This window comes from Erythrolamprus reginae, chromosome Z (assembly GCF_031021105.1).
Source record: "Erythrolamprus reginae isolate rEryReg1 chromosome Z, rEryReg1.hap1, whole genome shotgun sequence".
Classification (NCBI taxonomy): domain Eukaryota; kingdom Metazoa; phylum Chordata; class Lepidosauria; order Squamata; family Dipsadidae; genus Erythrolamprus; species Erythrolamprus reginae.
In genome coordinates, this window is record NC_091963.1 from 89,416,909 (window position 1) to 89,433,767 (window position 16,859).

A 16,859-nucleotide genomic window follows, 5' to 3' on the forward strand; every position below is an offset into this window, starting at 1 on the left:
GTCTCAGACTAGGTACCCCAGAGAAATGGAATGTTTTATCCCTTTGCTTTCTCTGGGGTGGAGGGAACACTTTATTCCTCAGAGCACGCCCTTGAAACCCCACCTCTGGACTTTGGTGTTTTCGTAATGATGCGATGATGCCCCGTGTTAATGCTTGGGGGGGCGGGTTGGGTTGGGTGCCGCATCTTCCAAGAACCGACCAAAGCATTGGACGCCTTTTCCCCATGCTGACCTTGCTCTGAGGAAGAAGGTGTTCCTTTCATGCCCAGAGAAATCAAAAGGATAAAACGTTCCATTTCCATTGGAGCACAAAGAATCCACGCCTCCCCTCCCTCTTTGTGCTCCAATGGTCCAGATTTCCTCTGCTCTTTTAAAGCCCTTCTCGTCCTCCCGACTCCCGCTGCCTGACCAGCCAACAACTCCCCGGCATTCACCTTCCTCTGCCGCCACCAGTATCTGTCTCTTCCTCCTCTTCTCAGAAGATGACAGCCGGGCGGCGGCACTGAGGCTGGGAGAATGGGGTGGGGGATTCCCCTCTGCCTGCCGCCCCGCTTCCCCTTTCCAAAGAGCACGGGGTGGACTTCAACTCCCAGAGTTCCTCAGCCAGCCAACCTCACTTTAAGACTTTGTGAACTTCAACTCCCAGAGTTCCTCAGCCAGCTTCACTCCCGGTACCAGAGCAGTCCATCCGCAAACATCCATGGAGAATCAGGCCCAATCTCCCGCACCCACCGGGCCACAAAACCATCCCCCCGCTGCATCTCTCAAATACGTCACCACAAATCAACAGGGTCATGGGAGGCAGCCAGAGCTTCTGCGGGCAGGATAGTTTGTAACAGGGCCGGTTCCTTGGCATGCAGGAACTCAGGTTTTCAGGATAAAGCATCTGCTCGAGGGTTTTGGTAGCTTGGCGTGTACTGGATCCAAATGTTGAACTGTGCAAAGAAAAACGGCCAACTTATCTGTCGTTGGTTCAACTTTTGGGCCGTTTGTAGTAACTCCAGGTTCCGATGGTCCATTCGGACCTCCACTTGGTGCTGAGCTCCTTCAAGATGATGCCTCCACATCTCGAAGGCAGACTTAACAGCCAACAATTCCTTCTCCCAGATCGTGTAATTCTGTTCCAAGGACATGAGCTTGCAGGAGTGGTAAGCACATGGGAACAGAGTACTGCCATCTGGATGGGCCTGAAGAAGTATAGCGCCAACAGCAATATCAGAAGCATTGGTCTCCACCACAAACGGCCGATGCGGGTTTGGGGCTGCAGCAGGGGTTCCTTCATAAAAGTGTCCTTGAGAACCTCGAATGCCTGCTGCTCAGCCTCACCCCACTGAAATGGTATGTGTTTCTGCAACAGTCGGGTGACGGAGTTGGTCAGGGTAGAAAACCCCAGAATAAACATGTGATAGTAATTCGCAAAGCCCAACAGTCTGTGCACGTCCTTCACCCTCTGCAGGATTGCCAGGTTTTCAGAGCCAACACCCTGCCCAGGTCCATGGCTATGCCCCCTGGAGAAATAACATGCCCCAGGAATTCAATGGTGGTATGAAAAAACTGGCACTTCTCCAACTTGGCATATAATCTCTGCTCATGCAAATGTTGCAGGACCCAGCGCAAGTGCCACAAATGACTGGACTGTAATGGGGATTACACAAGAATGTCATTGAGGTAAATGACCACAAAATGGTCCAACATATCGTTAATCAGGTGTTGGAAGACCGCGGGGGCGTTGGTGAGACCGAAAGGCATAACGATGTACTCAAAATGCCCGTACCTGGTGCCGAACACCATTTTCCACTGCAAATCCCCAATCTTTTTCTTTACAAACAAAATGGATGCAGAAATGGGCGAGGTCGAGGGCTGGATGAATCCTTTAGCAAGATTCTTTTCAACGAAGTCCTTGAGGGCCACAAGTTCGGGTTCCGACATGGAATACAGCCGACTGGCAGGAAGCTTGGCGTCAGGGAAAAGTTCAATGGCGCAATTATATGGCTGATGCAGCAACAGCTGATCTGCCTCCTTTTCATCGATGACATCGGCGAATTCTGTGAGGCACTCAGGTAAAACAGCCTTGGGAATCCTGGGCCTGAGGGCATGAGCCGCGAGATGCTGGGTACGACGGTCTACATGGATGTGTACTGCAAGCATTAAATGTCAATACAAGCCGGGGTCATTAACCAAAGAGTCTGGAGGGGGTTGGATACCAGCCTGACCTAGCGTTGCCACCAGGCCGGGCTCCCCTCGTTTCCCAACAGAGCCTCCGGCTGAGGTGCCATGGTCACGGGAGCCGACACAGATTAATCAGGAACTGTGGGTGGAACATGGGGTGCAGACTTGGGAATTGGTACTGGAGTAGTCAAAATGGTGGCAGTCAGTACTGGAGTTGTCAGGACGGTGGCAGCTGCCGTGCTCCGCCATTTGCGAGGACAGTAATTAGCAAAATGACCTGCCCCCCCACAGTAATAAAAGAGACCTGCCGTGAACTGATGAGCCCTTTCCATAGTGGTCACGCGGGATCTGGCATAACTCACGTCCATTGGTTCCTCCCAAGTCTCTGAAAATGCATGATCCGCCAGACGGGGCAGGGCTGGCATGAAATGGCGGGGCACAGGTACCAGGTACTGGACTGGCACAGTTGGCACCCCCTGACACAGAGCAGGCACCAGCACAGTGCCAGAAACATGGGGAGAGGGCTGCACAGCCCGACGTACTTCTCAAGACAGCAGCCGAGCTCCAATGTCCATCCAGGGTGCAGGCAGGGCCTCATGAACCAGGTCATCCAACATGGTCTCAGACAAGCCATCCTGGAAAGCCTCCAGCAACGCAGCCTAGTTCCATTGTACCTGAGCATTGAGGCCACAGAAGTCATTCATATATTCAGCCAACAGGCGCAAGCCTTGCTTCAGTTATTTCAATGCCCTTATGGCCGTCTGCTCCCGGACTGGGTCCACAAACTGCCGCTGCAACTGGTTTCAAAAAGTGGTGTAATCCTGCAGCAGCGGATCATCGTGGTCCAGCAATGGTGACACCCATGCTGCAGCGGGGCCAGGAAACAAACTCCAGAGAAAAGCCACCTTTTCTGCATCCCTGGGAAAATGCACCAGTTGTCCATTAAGAAATAGCTGCACCTGGCTGAGGGAGGCAGGAAACCGGCAACGGTCTCCCCAAAACTTCTCAGGCATAGCCACAAAAAACTTCCACCACAGCAGAAGCTGTGGAGTGGGAACCACCGGCTGCACTGGGGAGGGGCTGGATGCTGAATTAAATAGTCCACCTGGTTCTACATAATAACCACCATCTGTGTCAGGGTTTGGATTTCCAAACATAGGACCTCAAAAACAGTCTGCATCTCAGCCATGCCTTCAGCCATTTCAAAACAAACACAGGAAAACAAAAACAAACAGGAACAGGAACAGTCCACAAAACTTGGTCGGTGTGTGTCTGAAAGGTGGGAGATTATTCTGTTATGCCAGGCTTCATGTTACGAGCCCCAATTAAGTCAGAAATGTAATTCAAACACACATGCTGTTGTAAAGTAAACAGAAAAGCTGTTTATCCAAAATAAAGCTATGCACATGCACTTTAAACTGAGCAAATTATAGATAACAATCCTTGAACGTTGCTAGAACAAAAACAAGCAAAGAAAATAAGAGCACTGTGGAAGCGTCACAGCCAGACCTCTTCCAGACAGTCCACAAGTTTTTACTTAGCTATGAAATATCCCCAAGAATCTGTGAAAAGCCAGAAACAAAATACAAACATGACGTCTCCTTCTCCAAACAGATAATCTCCCACACCCGCTCTCTGCAACGCTGGCAATTTATCAGCAGCCCCATTAGCCTAATTGCCCCAGCCACAGGTGTTCTCCCTTATCTCCGACAATACCTACGCAGTTGATTCCTTCTAGCCATGAGCCTGCGCATTCTGGCATCTATCGACCGATCCTCCTCCTCTGAGTCTGATGACCCACTAATGGGGTCATTAACTAATGGGCTGGTTGCATCCATCTCTCTATCTGATGATTCTTCTTCTTATTCCCCAGCATCTAACCTTGGCAAAGAATCCTCACTGTCTGAAGCTGATGGCAGTAAGACAAGTCTCTGGGAACCTGAGGACTCTCCTAAGCCAACATCCAAATTTCCTGTTGCAGGAGCTGGCCCAGAGCCAACCACAACAAATACATAGTTAGGGAATTTCTTCACCCCTGCCACTAGGACTAGGGCTTCTCTGTCTATCTGACTATATTTCCTCTTTGCTCCTGACAGGGTCCTTGAGAGGTAAGCTACTGGAGCCTCATCTCTGTTAGGCAGTATATGGACTATGTAGCTCCCATCCCATAGGGGGAGGCATCACATGTCAGCCTTAAAGGCAGAGTGGTGTTGTATTGAACTACCGCACTCTTAGAGGTTAAAGGCTCTTTTATTTTGAGGAAAACTGCACATTCAGGGTCTCCCCATTTCCAGGACACTCCCTTTTGCAGAAGTGTAATGGCTCAGCTACGGTGGCCTTCTGCTTTAAGAAAACAGAATAGAAATTTAAGAGACCTAAAAATGCTTGCAGCTCAGTTTTGTTCTTTGGTTCTGGGGCTTCTCTTTTGGCTTTAATTTTATCTTGAGTGGGGTGAATTCCCTCACCATTGATCCTGAAACCTAAGAATTCAATGGTTCCCCACATATACTTACCTGCTCTAAGTTTGAGGCCCTTTGATTGTAACCTATTGAGTACTTCCCTGATTCTCTGATGTAATTGATCCTGATTTCCCCCCGATATCAATAAGTCATCAAAATATGTCACTACCTGTTGTGGTTAGCTCTAGCCCAGCTCCTGCCCCAAGGACTGTTGATGTGGGGGAGACATCCACATGCTGCAGGCCTGTTTTGCCCCCGGTGGAATCTGATGATGAAGGCTCCTCTGACCAAGAAGACATGAGTGACAGGGAGGAGGAGAGTGTGGCAGACAGCTCAGAAGGAAATCAATTATCTAGCTCCTCCTTGGATTCAGAACAAGAGTTAATGATACAGCCACGCATGCGGAAAGCGATGCATAGGCAACAACAACTGAGAGATTATTATCAAAGAAAAGGAGGCCACCTGTGGTTGGGTGGGGCTGTGGTAATTAGTGAGGCTGCTATAAATAGCAGCCTGTGGGTTTGTGGAGGATTATCTGATCGTTGTGTTTCGTGACTGCTTTACTGACTTTGACCTTTTGTGTGCTGATTTTTCCCCGCTTTGAAATTAAACCAGAGCAAAGTGTGTTTCACTTTGTGAAAGAGGAAAGATTGTGAATTGCCTCACAGCTGCAAGCTAAGTATAACAGAACTGATAAGGGACTTGTACAAATTACCAGTTTGTTTGGAGACAAGTGCTCTTTGCTATACCAAAAGAGGGCTTAGTTTAAGTGACTTTTCATTATAAAGAACATTGTTTTGAATTTTCAAACATGTGTGTGTCTGAAATTTGTACCTGTGAATTTTTGGGAGAAGTTTACCAGAGAGCCCGACAGAACACTACCCCTTTAAGGCCAGCTAGTAAGCATTCCATCAGGCTTTGGAAAATGCCTGGAGCACGCTAATTCCAAATTGGAGCATGGTGCACTTAAATGCTCCCCTGTGAGTGTCAATAGTCTGTACCAAAGCTGTGTTCTCATCTACTGGCAGCTGCTGCTAGGCCTATGCTAGATCCAATTTCCAAATAACTTCCCTTCTCACAAGAAGTGCAGCAGCTGCTGGACAACTGGAATTGGGTACAAGTTATGTTGCAGAGCTTTATTAATGGTTGACTTATAGTCTGTGCATATCCTAAGAGAGCCATCGGGCTTCATTGGTGTGACAATGGGGGTCTCCCATGGGGCATGATCAACCAATACTAGGATGTCTTGGGCAATCAGTTTGTCTTAATTGTTGGTCCAGTTTGGGCAAAAGAGGCAAGGGAACTCTGCGGGGCTTTAACCTTAACGGGGGTATGTTTGGGTCTATGGAGAAGGAGATAGGGGATCCCTGGTAAGTTCCCAAAGTGGTGTCAAATACTGCAGGGAATTCATGTACAAAGTTAGGAGGGTCAACTGTCACCAATGTGTGCAGTCCCGTGACGACCAGCCCTAATGGATCCATCCACTCTAGACCCAAATGGTAATAATTCACCCCTTTAACAACAATCAATGGTAGATTACATGTAATTGTTTTAAAAGTGATGGGCACTCAAGCCCTACCCAATAGGGAAATAGGATTTCCCTGAAAGTCTTTGATAGCAGCCATAATGGGCTCTAGTTGCACTGTAGAGTGTGACATGTTTTGATGACCTATTGATATCGGGGGAAAATCAGGATCAATTACATCAGAGAATCAGGGAAGGCTATGTGCCCTCTCCGATCGCAGCGGCAGTAGAAGGAGTCACGAAAAGGGCATTTCAAGCAGGGATGGTTCCCCCGGCAGCCAGAGCAGCTGAGGAAAGGCTTTTTGTGGTCTTGGTTGTCTCGCCGGTAGTGTTCTTATCTGGAGGTAGCTGTCATCTTGGGCTTCAGGCTGCTGGTCATGGTCATCAGCGGCAACGGTGTCTGACAGGATGGAGTTGTCGATTTTGAAAACCGTGACAGCCTTATCATTTCTTTTCAGTTCTGCAGCCATGGCTTCAGCCACTTCAACGATTTGAGCCGCTTTGATGACGTCCTGTAAGGACATTTCTTCCTCAGTGAGCAGCTAATTTCTGATCACCATATTCTGCATGGAACTATTTTTTTTAAAGAAAATAACAACCAAAAAACTACACTGCAAAATCTATGGGACACAGCCAAATCATACTTTTGAGGAATAACAATAGCCTATACTGCTAAAAAAAATAAAGAGAAAGGATTATTACAAAAACATTTGATTGACAAAATGAAACTGTTAGAAAAAGAATCTCAAAGAAACCCAGACAACCAGGCAATTCGTAAAGAAATTGATTTAACCAAACATAAACTAGAATTAAATGAGCAGGAAGACTTAATAAGAAAAATAAAATTGCAAAAACAACATTAATTTGAAAACGCAAATAAACTGGGTAGGTAGTTATCATACAACCTAAAAAAGAAAAAGAAAAAGAAAATGATACAACAATTAAAAGATGAAAATGAAACAATACAATATCATTTGGAGAAGAAATGTAGAGATACTAAAGATATGAAGAAGATGTAGAGATATTAACCAAAGAAATAACTAAGAAAGAATTTGAACAAGCAATTAAGAAGCAAAAAAAAACCAAGACACTTGGCTCAGGCGGATTCCCTAGTGAATTTTACAAAGCAATGACCCAGATAATAGGTGAAATATTACTGGATATATATAATAATAAATTTTAAAAGGCTATATGCCTTCTATCTTGGCAAGAAACAAATATAACATTAATTTACAAAGATGGAACTGATCCAGAGCAGATAAGAAATTATAGACCAATTTCATTACTAAGCATTGATTATAAGATATTTATGTTGATAATTGCAGATAGATTGAAGAAAATTCTAAACAAAATAATTCATCCAGACCAAAATGGTTTTCTACCCTTAGACAGATCAGATACAATACTACAATAACTTGAAACATACTGGAATGTTACAAAACCTATAGTGAAAAAGAACTAGCAATGCTATTTGTAGATGATGAAAAGGCATTTGATAATTTAAATTGGGATTTTTTTAAAACATGTAATAAAAATGAAATTGGGGACAAACTTTAAAAATGTGATGAATATCACTTACACAAGACAAAAAGCAAGGATATCAATAAATGGAGACCTAACAGAACAGTTTGAAATTGAAAAGGGAGTAAAACAGGGCTGCCTGCTCTCTCCATTAATATTTATTTTATCAATTGAATTGCTGCTAAATAGGATAGAGTAATGAACAGATATTGGGAAAGAAAATTTAAAAAACAGGAATATAAAGTCCAAGCTTTCGTGGACGACTTGGTTTTCTTTTTTGAAGATCCGACTAAATCAGCACATACTTATTAAAGGAACTAGAGGTATACAGTAGAGTTGTTGGATTTAACGTCAATAAAAACAAAACTAAAATATTAACAAAAAACTGTAAGCATGACCAAAAAAAAAAAGAATTATAGACCTGACAGGTTTACTGATAGAATCAAAAATAAAATATTTAGGGTTATGGCTCAACATGATATGCATCTTTAAAAGAATTAAACTATATTAGGAAGATTTGGAAAAATTGTCTAAACTAAATGTATCAATAATGGGGAGAATTAATACTATACATTCTGACATAGTGCCCAGATGGCTGTATTTCTTCCAGAGGACACCAGTTAAACTAGAAAAACAATTCTTCACAAATTTAAATTGTATAATATCTAAATTCATATGGAACAACAAAAAATCAAGAATTAAACTCAAAGCTCTATAGAATTCCAGAACAAGGGGAGGATTTGGCCTCCGCAACCTAGAACTATACTACCAAGCAGCTAATTTATTATGGATAAGGGAATGGATAAGATTGGAAAATGAGAGGGCTTTAACAATAGAAGGTTATAACTGTTTTTCTATGTTCTAAGCCACCCCGAGTCTTCAGACAGAGGTGGCATAGAAATCCAATCAATCAATCAATCAATCAATAACATACTAAGGGGGTGGCATGCACACCTTTGGGAGAAAGGAGCCATCAAATATATACAATTTCAGTGTCAAAAGATTTGGAAAATACTGCTAGGTTCTTGGAGAAAGGTAAAGAATAAACATTACATAGAAATACCAAGATGGTTATCCACCATAGAAGCTCAAATACATCCTAATTTAATTGACAAAATTAAAATAATAACATATAAAGAACTTTTGGATACAAAGGTCTCATTAGAGAGGAACTTAAAAAGGAAGGAAAAGTAATAGATTGGCTATCATACTATCAGATACAAAGCAAATATAAAAGGGATTTAATAGAACTAAACACAATAAACAAAATTCTAATAGGACCAGATAAAAATATTATTATTAGAATGTATAACTATTTATTGATTTTTGAAAATATAGAAAAATCTGTGAAGGAAAACATGATAGCATGGATGACCAATCTTGGTTCTGGTATACAATTAGAAGACTGGGAGAAACTTTGGATATTAAATTTCAAACTGGCAATATCTATACCATATAAAGAAAATCTCTACGAGATGTTCTATCAGTGGCATTACGTCCCAGCAAGATTAGCTAAAATTTGCAATAATCTAAATAGAGAATGTTGGAAATGTAAAACATCACATGGCACATATAAATGTATGTGGTGGACGTGTCCAGAAGCAGAAAAATTCTGGGCTATGATTAGAAATTGGTTGAAAGAAATTCTAAATTATGAACTAGAACTAAAAGCAGAAATACTGTATACTTACTAGGAATTATTAGAGGGCAACATAAAAAGGCAATCTATATCTAATAATCCATGTACTTACAGTGGCAAGACTGAGTTTTGCACAAAACTGAAAAAAAAAGAAAATGTAACAACAGAACAAATGGTAATTAGAAAGATGCTAGAATATGGAAAAATGAATAAAATTATGTTAGAATTGCAGATCAAACAGGAAAATGAATATTATACCATATGGGGAAAATTTTATAAATGGATAGAGGAAAAGATGGAAATAAAATAATCAGGCAAAGTAAAAGGGGACTATGTAGAAAAGGTAATGTAAAAACAACTTTATCTCAAAATGTACAAGTTTTTGTAATTTTTATGTAAGGTGTATTGTGTGATTTGTTTATTTTTTTGTTTTTGTCTGTTTATGCTTTATGTGTTAAAAAACTCAATAATTTTTTTTTTAATATTTTGGTTGAAACACCTGATATTTGCCAAGAAGCTGAAATTGAGGAGTAGCAAAAGGTACCTGATAATGAAGGATCTAATAAAATGGATAGCACCAGACATCTACTGGCCAATTACCTGATTACCAACAGTTTTCTGGTGAAAAATGGGCTACAGGACACATTCCTGTTGGCTGAGCAATTAGGGCCATCAGCTGTAGAATTACTGGAAATAGCAATAGCACTTAGCCTTACTACATTTTTTGCACTATAAGACACACTTTTCCCTCCCCCTGCCAAAAAAAATGTGGGTGGAAATGTCTCTGTGTCTTATAGAGAAAATATTACAGCGAGGAGAGAGGGATTGGATTAAAATAAGCAAAGAAAAAAAAGCTAATGGCAGGTAATACTGAATAGCCGATTTCCTTGTGTAAAGGGTCTCTTGCTAATAACCTGTCAAGATTGATATACATAATTCACTCACTCTGTTTTGAGAGCTATGTAAAACACCTTCTGCGATTCTGTAGTTCTAATTCTTAATACAGTGATACCTTGTCTTACGAACTTAATTTGTTCCATAACAAGATTCGTAAGTAGAAAAGTTCGTAAGATGAAACAATGTTTCCCATAGGAATCAATGTAAAAGCAAATAATGTGTGCAAACCCATTAGGAAAATTCAAACTTTAAGGCTAAAAAAAAAGCAGCAGGAGGACAAAGTGAAGGCTAACGGAGTGAAGATGGACAGTGAGGAGAAGCAAGGAATGGAGGTCCTAATGAAGGCTAACGCTGCCCCAAATTGCCTCCAAATCACCTCTCCAAAAGCTTCATATGCCGCCCCAAATCACTCTCAAAATCACCCCTCCAAAAGGTTCCTACGTTGCCCCAAATCACTCCAAAAATCACCCCTCCAAAAGCTTCCTACGTTGCCCCAAATCACTCCAAAAATCACCCCATCAAATGCTTCCTACACCACCCCAAATCACTCCAAAAATCACCCCTCCAAAAGCTTCCTACGTTGCCCCAAATCACTCCTAAAATCACCCCTCCAGCTGCTTCCTACGCCACCCCAAATCGAGGTCTTAATGAAGGCAAATGGATTGAAGAAAGGCAGCAAGGAGAAATGAGGCAAACACTTACTATGCCACCCCAAATCGAGGTCCTAACGAAGGCAAATGGAGTGAAGAAAGGCAGCAAGGAGAAACGAGGCATTTTGAAAGGAGAGGTGATTTTGGAAGACTTTGGAAGTGATTTGGGGTGGCGTAGGAAGCTTTAGCAGGGGTGATTTTGGGAACGATTTGGGGCAGTGTAGGAAGCTTTTGGAGAGGTGATTTTGGGCGCGATTTGGGGCGGCGTAGGAAGCTTTACATAGTAAAGCTTAAGGCGTGCAGGTGTAAGCAAAAGGAGGTGGAGAATCCTGGCCGGGACAGCAAGCAAATGGGAAATCCCTGCGGTAGCAATCACAAGGCAGGGGAATCCCTGCAGCAGTAAGAGAGTGCATGTCCAGTAAGAGAGCCCACGCACCCGGGCTTGGGTTTGTAAGGTGAAAATGGTTCTTAAGAAGAGGCAAACAAATCTTAAACACTGGGTTCGTATCTCGAAAAGTTTGTATGAAGAGGCGTTCATAAGACGAGGTATCACTATAGTCCTGTGGTATAAAAGGCACATAGGTATAGACCAGTACTGGTGGCACTGATCTGAGGATATCTGAGGACATGCAAGGAGTTGTCCTATGTCAGCTCCAGCATGCATGTGTGTGCTGGTCAGCTGATTTTCGGATTTCTTTTCGGCTGTTTTTTCTTTCTCCATGAAACCTGATGATGGCAAAAATGAACCAATGGACCAATGAGAAGTTCACTTGTGTACCTCACTCCCAGCCTCCTTTTCACTGTCAGAGGTCTTCAGGAACTTCTTCAGCTTTGGACAGTTGCAGACATGCTTCCCACACCTTGGCCCGTGTCTTTTGTAGTTGGCAAGGCTTTCCTGAAGATCTCTGCAGCCAATAACAGAGCTCCAACTGTAGCTGGAACTCTGTTATCAGCTACAGAGGTCTTCAGGAAAGCCTTGCCAGCTGCAGAAGAAATAGGCTAAGCTATGTGCAGCCTGGTTGCAACTATTTGAAGGCAAGTAGTAGGGCAGCTGCACTTCCATTTTGCTTCCAAACTTTAAGTTAGCCTGTTGGGCCATTTTTTACTGTCCCTAGACTTCAGGAGACTTTCCTGAACCCTGAGGAGAACAAAAAACAACCCAACAGGCCTATCGGAAGCCTGGAAGCTTCAATGAGGCCTAGTGCAAATGTGAGGGAAGGGGCAGCCTTGGGCTTTGCGCATACACAGCATTGCATTAAGTGTGTGGCTATGCATATGTCATAGTGCGCTCCTTTGGCACCCAAGCAAAAAATGGTTTGCCACGACTGGTATAGACAATTCTGAATTTTGGCTTTCCAAAAAGAGATAATCTGACCAAGAAGAATGTGGTAGTCAGAAAATTTATAGAAAAATTATATATGAGCAGAAATAGAGTCAAGAAAGCCTTAGATTTGAGGGGAATATGAAAGAGTTTATTAATTGGGTGCAAACAAACACCAACCATATTTCCTGAATATTTTAATTTAGATCCTATACAGAGCAGAGGATTGGATGATAACTTAAAACTCTTTCCAAACAAGAATTCAAACAGAAACAAAACGTATCTCTTTAAATATCAAAGGTTTAAGCAACGCACAGAAAAGAAAAAAGATATTTTCAAAATTGATTAAACAAAAAGCAAAAATTATATGCTTAGAAGAGGTACGTATAAAACAAACTCACAGAAAATTTTTAGAATATCTATAGGTGAACTATAGACTGCATTAGGAGAAAAAAAGGAAAAAAAGGGTGGCTATATACGTAAAGAGTGAAATTAAATTGAGCAAGATCAAAGTAGATATTAAAAGAAGATACATAATAGAAATGGAGATAGAAAACGCAACACACAGAAGATGAGATAAAAGCAATAATATTGGATTACTAGAAGGAATTATGCAAGCAATTGAAAAAGAAAAAATAAATAAAATATTTAGAAGAAATTAATACATTTCAAATTGATGAATTGGATATATAAATGCTAAAGAAAGAGATAACTTTATAGCAGTTCCAAACAGCCTTTAAAAAGCAACAGAATAACAAATCGCTAGGCCCAGATGGTTTGCCAGGAGAGTTTTACAAAAAAACCCTAACGAAATATTTCAGAATATTTTGCTAGAATCATAGAGTGAGGCTCTCTTGGAAGCCAAAATACCCAATATGTGAAGAAAAACTGAGAAAAGCCAAATTCAGAATTACAGGCCAATATCATTGTTGAATGCAGACTATAAATTTTTTATGGTAATATTGGCAGAAAGAACTAAAAAAAGATTTAACATATTTATCAATGTGGACCAAAATGGATTCCTGCTGACAATACAAATTAAATATAACACGAGGATTATTTTGGATATTTTAGAGTGTTATGAAGCGCATCCAGAAAGGCAAGTAGCTCTTGTCTTCCTGGATGCTCAAAAGGTGTTTGACAATGTTAACTGGCAAATTTGCTAGGATGAATTTGGCAACAAATTCAAATGAATAATAGAAATGATTTATTCCTCCCAGTCCGCTAGGATAATTGTAAATAGGGATATAACCCAATAAACAAAGGAGTTCAACAGGGATGCCCAATGTCCCCCCTGAAACACTTCTCAACAACATTCGGAATAAGAAAATTAAAGGAACAAGAATAAGAACTGAAGAGTACAAGTTGCAGGCCTATGCAGATGGTGTTGTCTTTTTTCTAGAAGAATGAATAGAATCTGGCCAAGAACTAATAAAAGAAATAAAAAAAATTTTTTTTAATTAAATCAACAGAAATATAACTAAATATATATATAAATAAATAAATAATAAATAAGAAACCAAGGATAAAAATTTCAAATTTACAAGATTTGAGCAGGGGATCCCCCTAGGGCTCCCAAAATGGAAATTATAGCCTAAAACGGCTCCTCTAACCTGGATAAAAGATTGGATAAATTTAATGAATAGAAAATTACTAATACTAGAAGGACAAGACCTACAAACAGGATGGCATGCTCACTTATGATGGGAGAGTAAAGTTTCGCCAGACTTTAAATGACATTGGATAAGGGACTCATTAATAAGAATCTGTCAAGAAACAAAAAAGAAATACTACATAAGAGTACCAAGATGGTTGTCAACTATGGAAGCGATCATATACCCAAATTTGTAGATCCAAAAGTTTAAAATATGATATCCTAGACCCGGTAGGGCAGCTAATAAGCAGAGAAGAATTGGAGAAGCAAAACATAAAAAATGACTGGTGGCCATACACCCAAATCAAAGCCGGAAAAAAAAAAGACAAGAAAGAACCAGGTATTGACATGAACGCACAACCATTAGATAAAATATTGACTGGCCCAGAGGAAAAAATGATAGCAAAACTATATATTTATTGAAAATAAATAAAATAGAAGAAATAACCAAGGAATCAATGATCGCATGGGTGAAAAATGTTAAACACAATATCCATATAACTAACTGGGAGAAGGCTTGGAACATTAACTGCAAAATCACAAAGTCAGTGGCCTTTAAAGAAAATTTGTATAAAATGTTTCATAGATGGTGTTTAGCTCCAAGCAGATTGGCTAAAATATGTCCAAATTCTAGTTTGACCTGCTGGAAATATGAAGTAGAGTTAGGTACTTTCTTTACCAATGGTGGACCTGTCCCAAAGCTAAGGATTTCTGGAAGATAATACAAAGATGGATTAAGGAAATAATTGGAATAGAACTAGAGTTCACTCCAGAACAGTTTTTATTAGAAATCTGGAATTAGGAATCCGTAAGAAACAATATGAAAAAAAGACCCAATATCCAATAATACATATAATAACCGCAGCTAAGATCTATTATGCACAGTTTTTGAAAAATAAAATATTATCACCAGAAAATATTATAACAACATTTTCTGGTGGTACTATTTTATTTTTCCAAAACTGTGTGCAACAGATTCTTGCTGCGGTTATTATATGTATTATTAGATATTATAATATAATTATGTGGAAATTGATAGACTGGCGATACAGATCAAAGGACTAAGACAACCCAGAGTATTATGATACTTGGCAGAAATGGTATAATTGGATGGAAAATAAAATTTAAAAACTGTAATACAATGTGAAAGTACCTACAAATATAAGAACTATGTAACCATGAGTAATCTTTGCAAACAATGTAAAGTTAAAGATCGATAGTAAGTAATTGAACAGATATAAGAGATTGGTTCTAATCTGTGCAAAATTGTTATTATTTTTTTAAATTTGAAAAATTGAATAAAAAGTCTTTTTTTTAAAAAGTCTTTTCCAATTATAATTTTGTAGTTCTTTCATATAGATTCTGAAGGAAATGACAACACTTTATTTTAACACATGAATATGATACTTTGCAAGGTGATTTTGGACTCCAGTAAAAAACAAAATGTGGGATATAAATTTGATGAATATATAAAATACATATAAATTAACAATTAGTATTAAATTAAAATGTGTTGTATTAAATAATTAATATTTTGATTCTGATTCTTAAAGGTTATCCTTTTCCTACTGCTCCTCCAGTAGATCCATTTGCAAAAATTCGAGCAGATGATTGTGGAAAAACAAAAGGATGCTTTAGGTCAGTATGATACAATGAAAATTTGTTAATTGTTTCTTTTTTGAGTAAACCAATATGACCTATGGACAAAGTCACTATATAAATTGTTTCAATAAATACTGTACAGGTATATCCTATTTATTGTAACTCTGAGTCCATGTGAAGTTTCCCAGTTGTAAAGTTCATTTGTTTAGACAACTGAAATGTAGATATCTGCACAGATTTTAAAAAATGTTTCTAAGAACAGAACACCATTGCAATGTCTTTTGATACCATAAAAATTGGAAAATTTGAATGTTTTTCCATAGGAAACAATAGGAACAAGACCCTTGCCACCTGATGCATGTCCTAAATTCACAAAGATTGGGTAATACAGTACTTTTAAAAAAGATCTACATAAAAATAAACAATTTTTGGTAACTTGTCTATTTACAGAACTATAGCACTTATAACATTGCGTTTAAATTGACAATCTGAAAGCTGACAATCATAGGAACAGTTTCTATAAAGCTCATGCACAGTTTATATTCTGATTTGTATAACCTGGCTTAAAAAAAATACTGCATCCATTTTGGTCACCATGATATAAAAGAGATGTTGAGATTCTAGAGTGCAAAGAAGGAAAACAAAGATGATTAGGGGACCAAGACTAAAGTATATGAAGAAGGAACTGAATATATCCAATCTAATGAAGAGAAGGAGGATTAAGAGTGACATGATAATAATCTTCCAATATTTGAGGGATTGTCACAGAAAAGAGGGAGTTGTTCTCCAAAGCACCTGAGGCAGTAATGGCTTTCAATTACCTTTGCTGGGCCTTCCCCCCTCCCCCCCACGCCAGTATGGTTCACCTGAACTTGGATGAACCAGTAGCAACCCACCACTGACCTGAGGGCAAGACAAGAAATTAAGGGCAAGATTAAAATTAATGCAAGAACAATTAATCATCTTGCCTCCAGAATGTGAGTGCTCCATTACTGGAGATTAAAAAATAAATAAACAGCCATTTGTCCAGAATGGTATGAGGTCTTCTGCTTGGGCATGGACCTGAAGACCATCCCTTTTTTTCTTTTCAATTTTTATTCTATATTCATCCAAAGACATGAAGAATTGAGAATTCCTTATAGTACATAATTTTAAATCAATGTCAGTGTCAGTATAGATTGAACTGTTTTATGGTTAATGAATGGCTTAGAATTTAAAAAAGGCACTTATGGAACAAGAAAAACAACATGGAATAAAACTGCTTTTGGCCCCATCTTGGAACAATGCTTCATTGGAATGTTTTGTCCTGAAATTATAATACTGAAAATGGTCGTGTTAAATTAAAAATATGTTGTGTACATCCTTACTAAAAAGGTATAGAATTAGTAATTACTTTTTCTCAATGACTTGAAAGCTTGATCTG

General features: G+C 39.8%; 1 protein-coding gene across 1 annotated transcript in view; it reads left to right on the top strand.

Annotated features, from left to right (window-relative positions):
• Window positions 1-16,859, top strand: part of FRRS1L (ferric chelate reductase 1 like) — a 75,661-nt gene that overhangs the window by 4,516 nt on the left and 54,286 nt on the right. Inside the window, exon 2 of the mRNA XM_070766881.1 lies at window positions 15,388-15,472. Within this exon, the coding sequence (XP_070622982.1) occupies window positions 15,388-15,472 (85 nt within the window). The remainder of the gene's footprint in view (window positions 1-15,387; window positions 15,473-16,859) is intronic.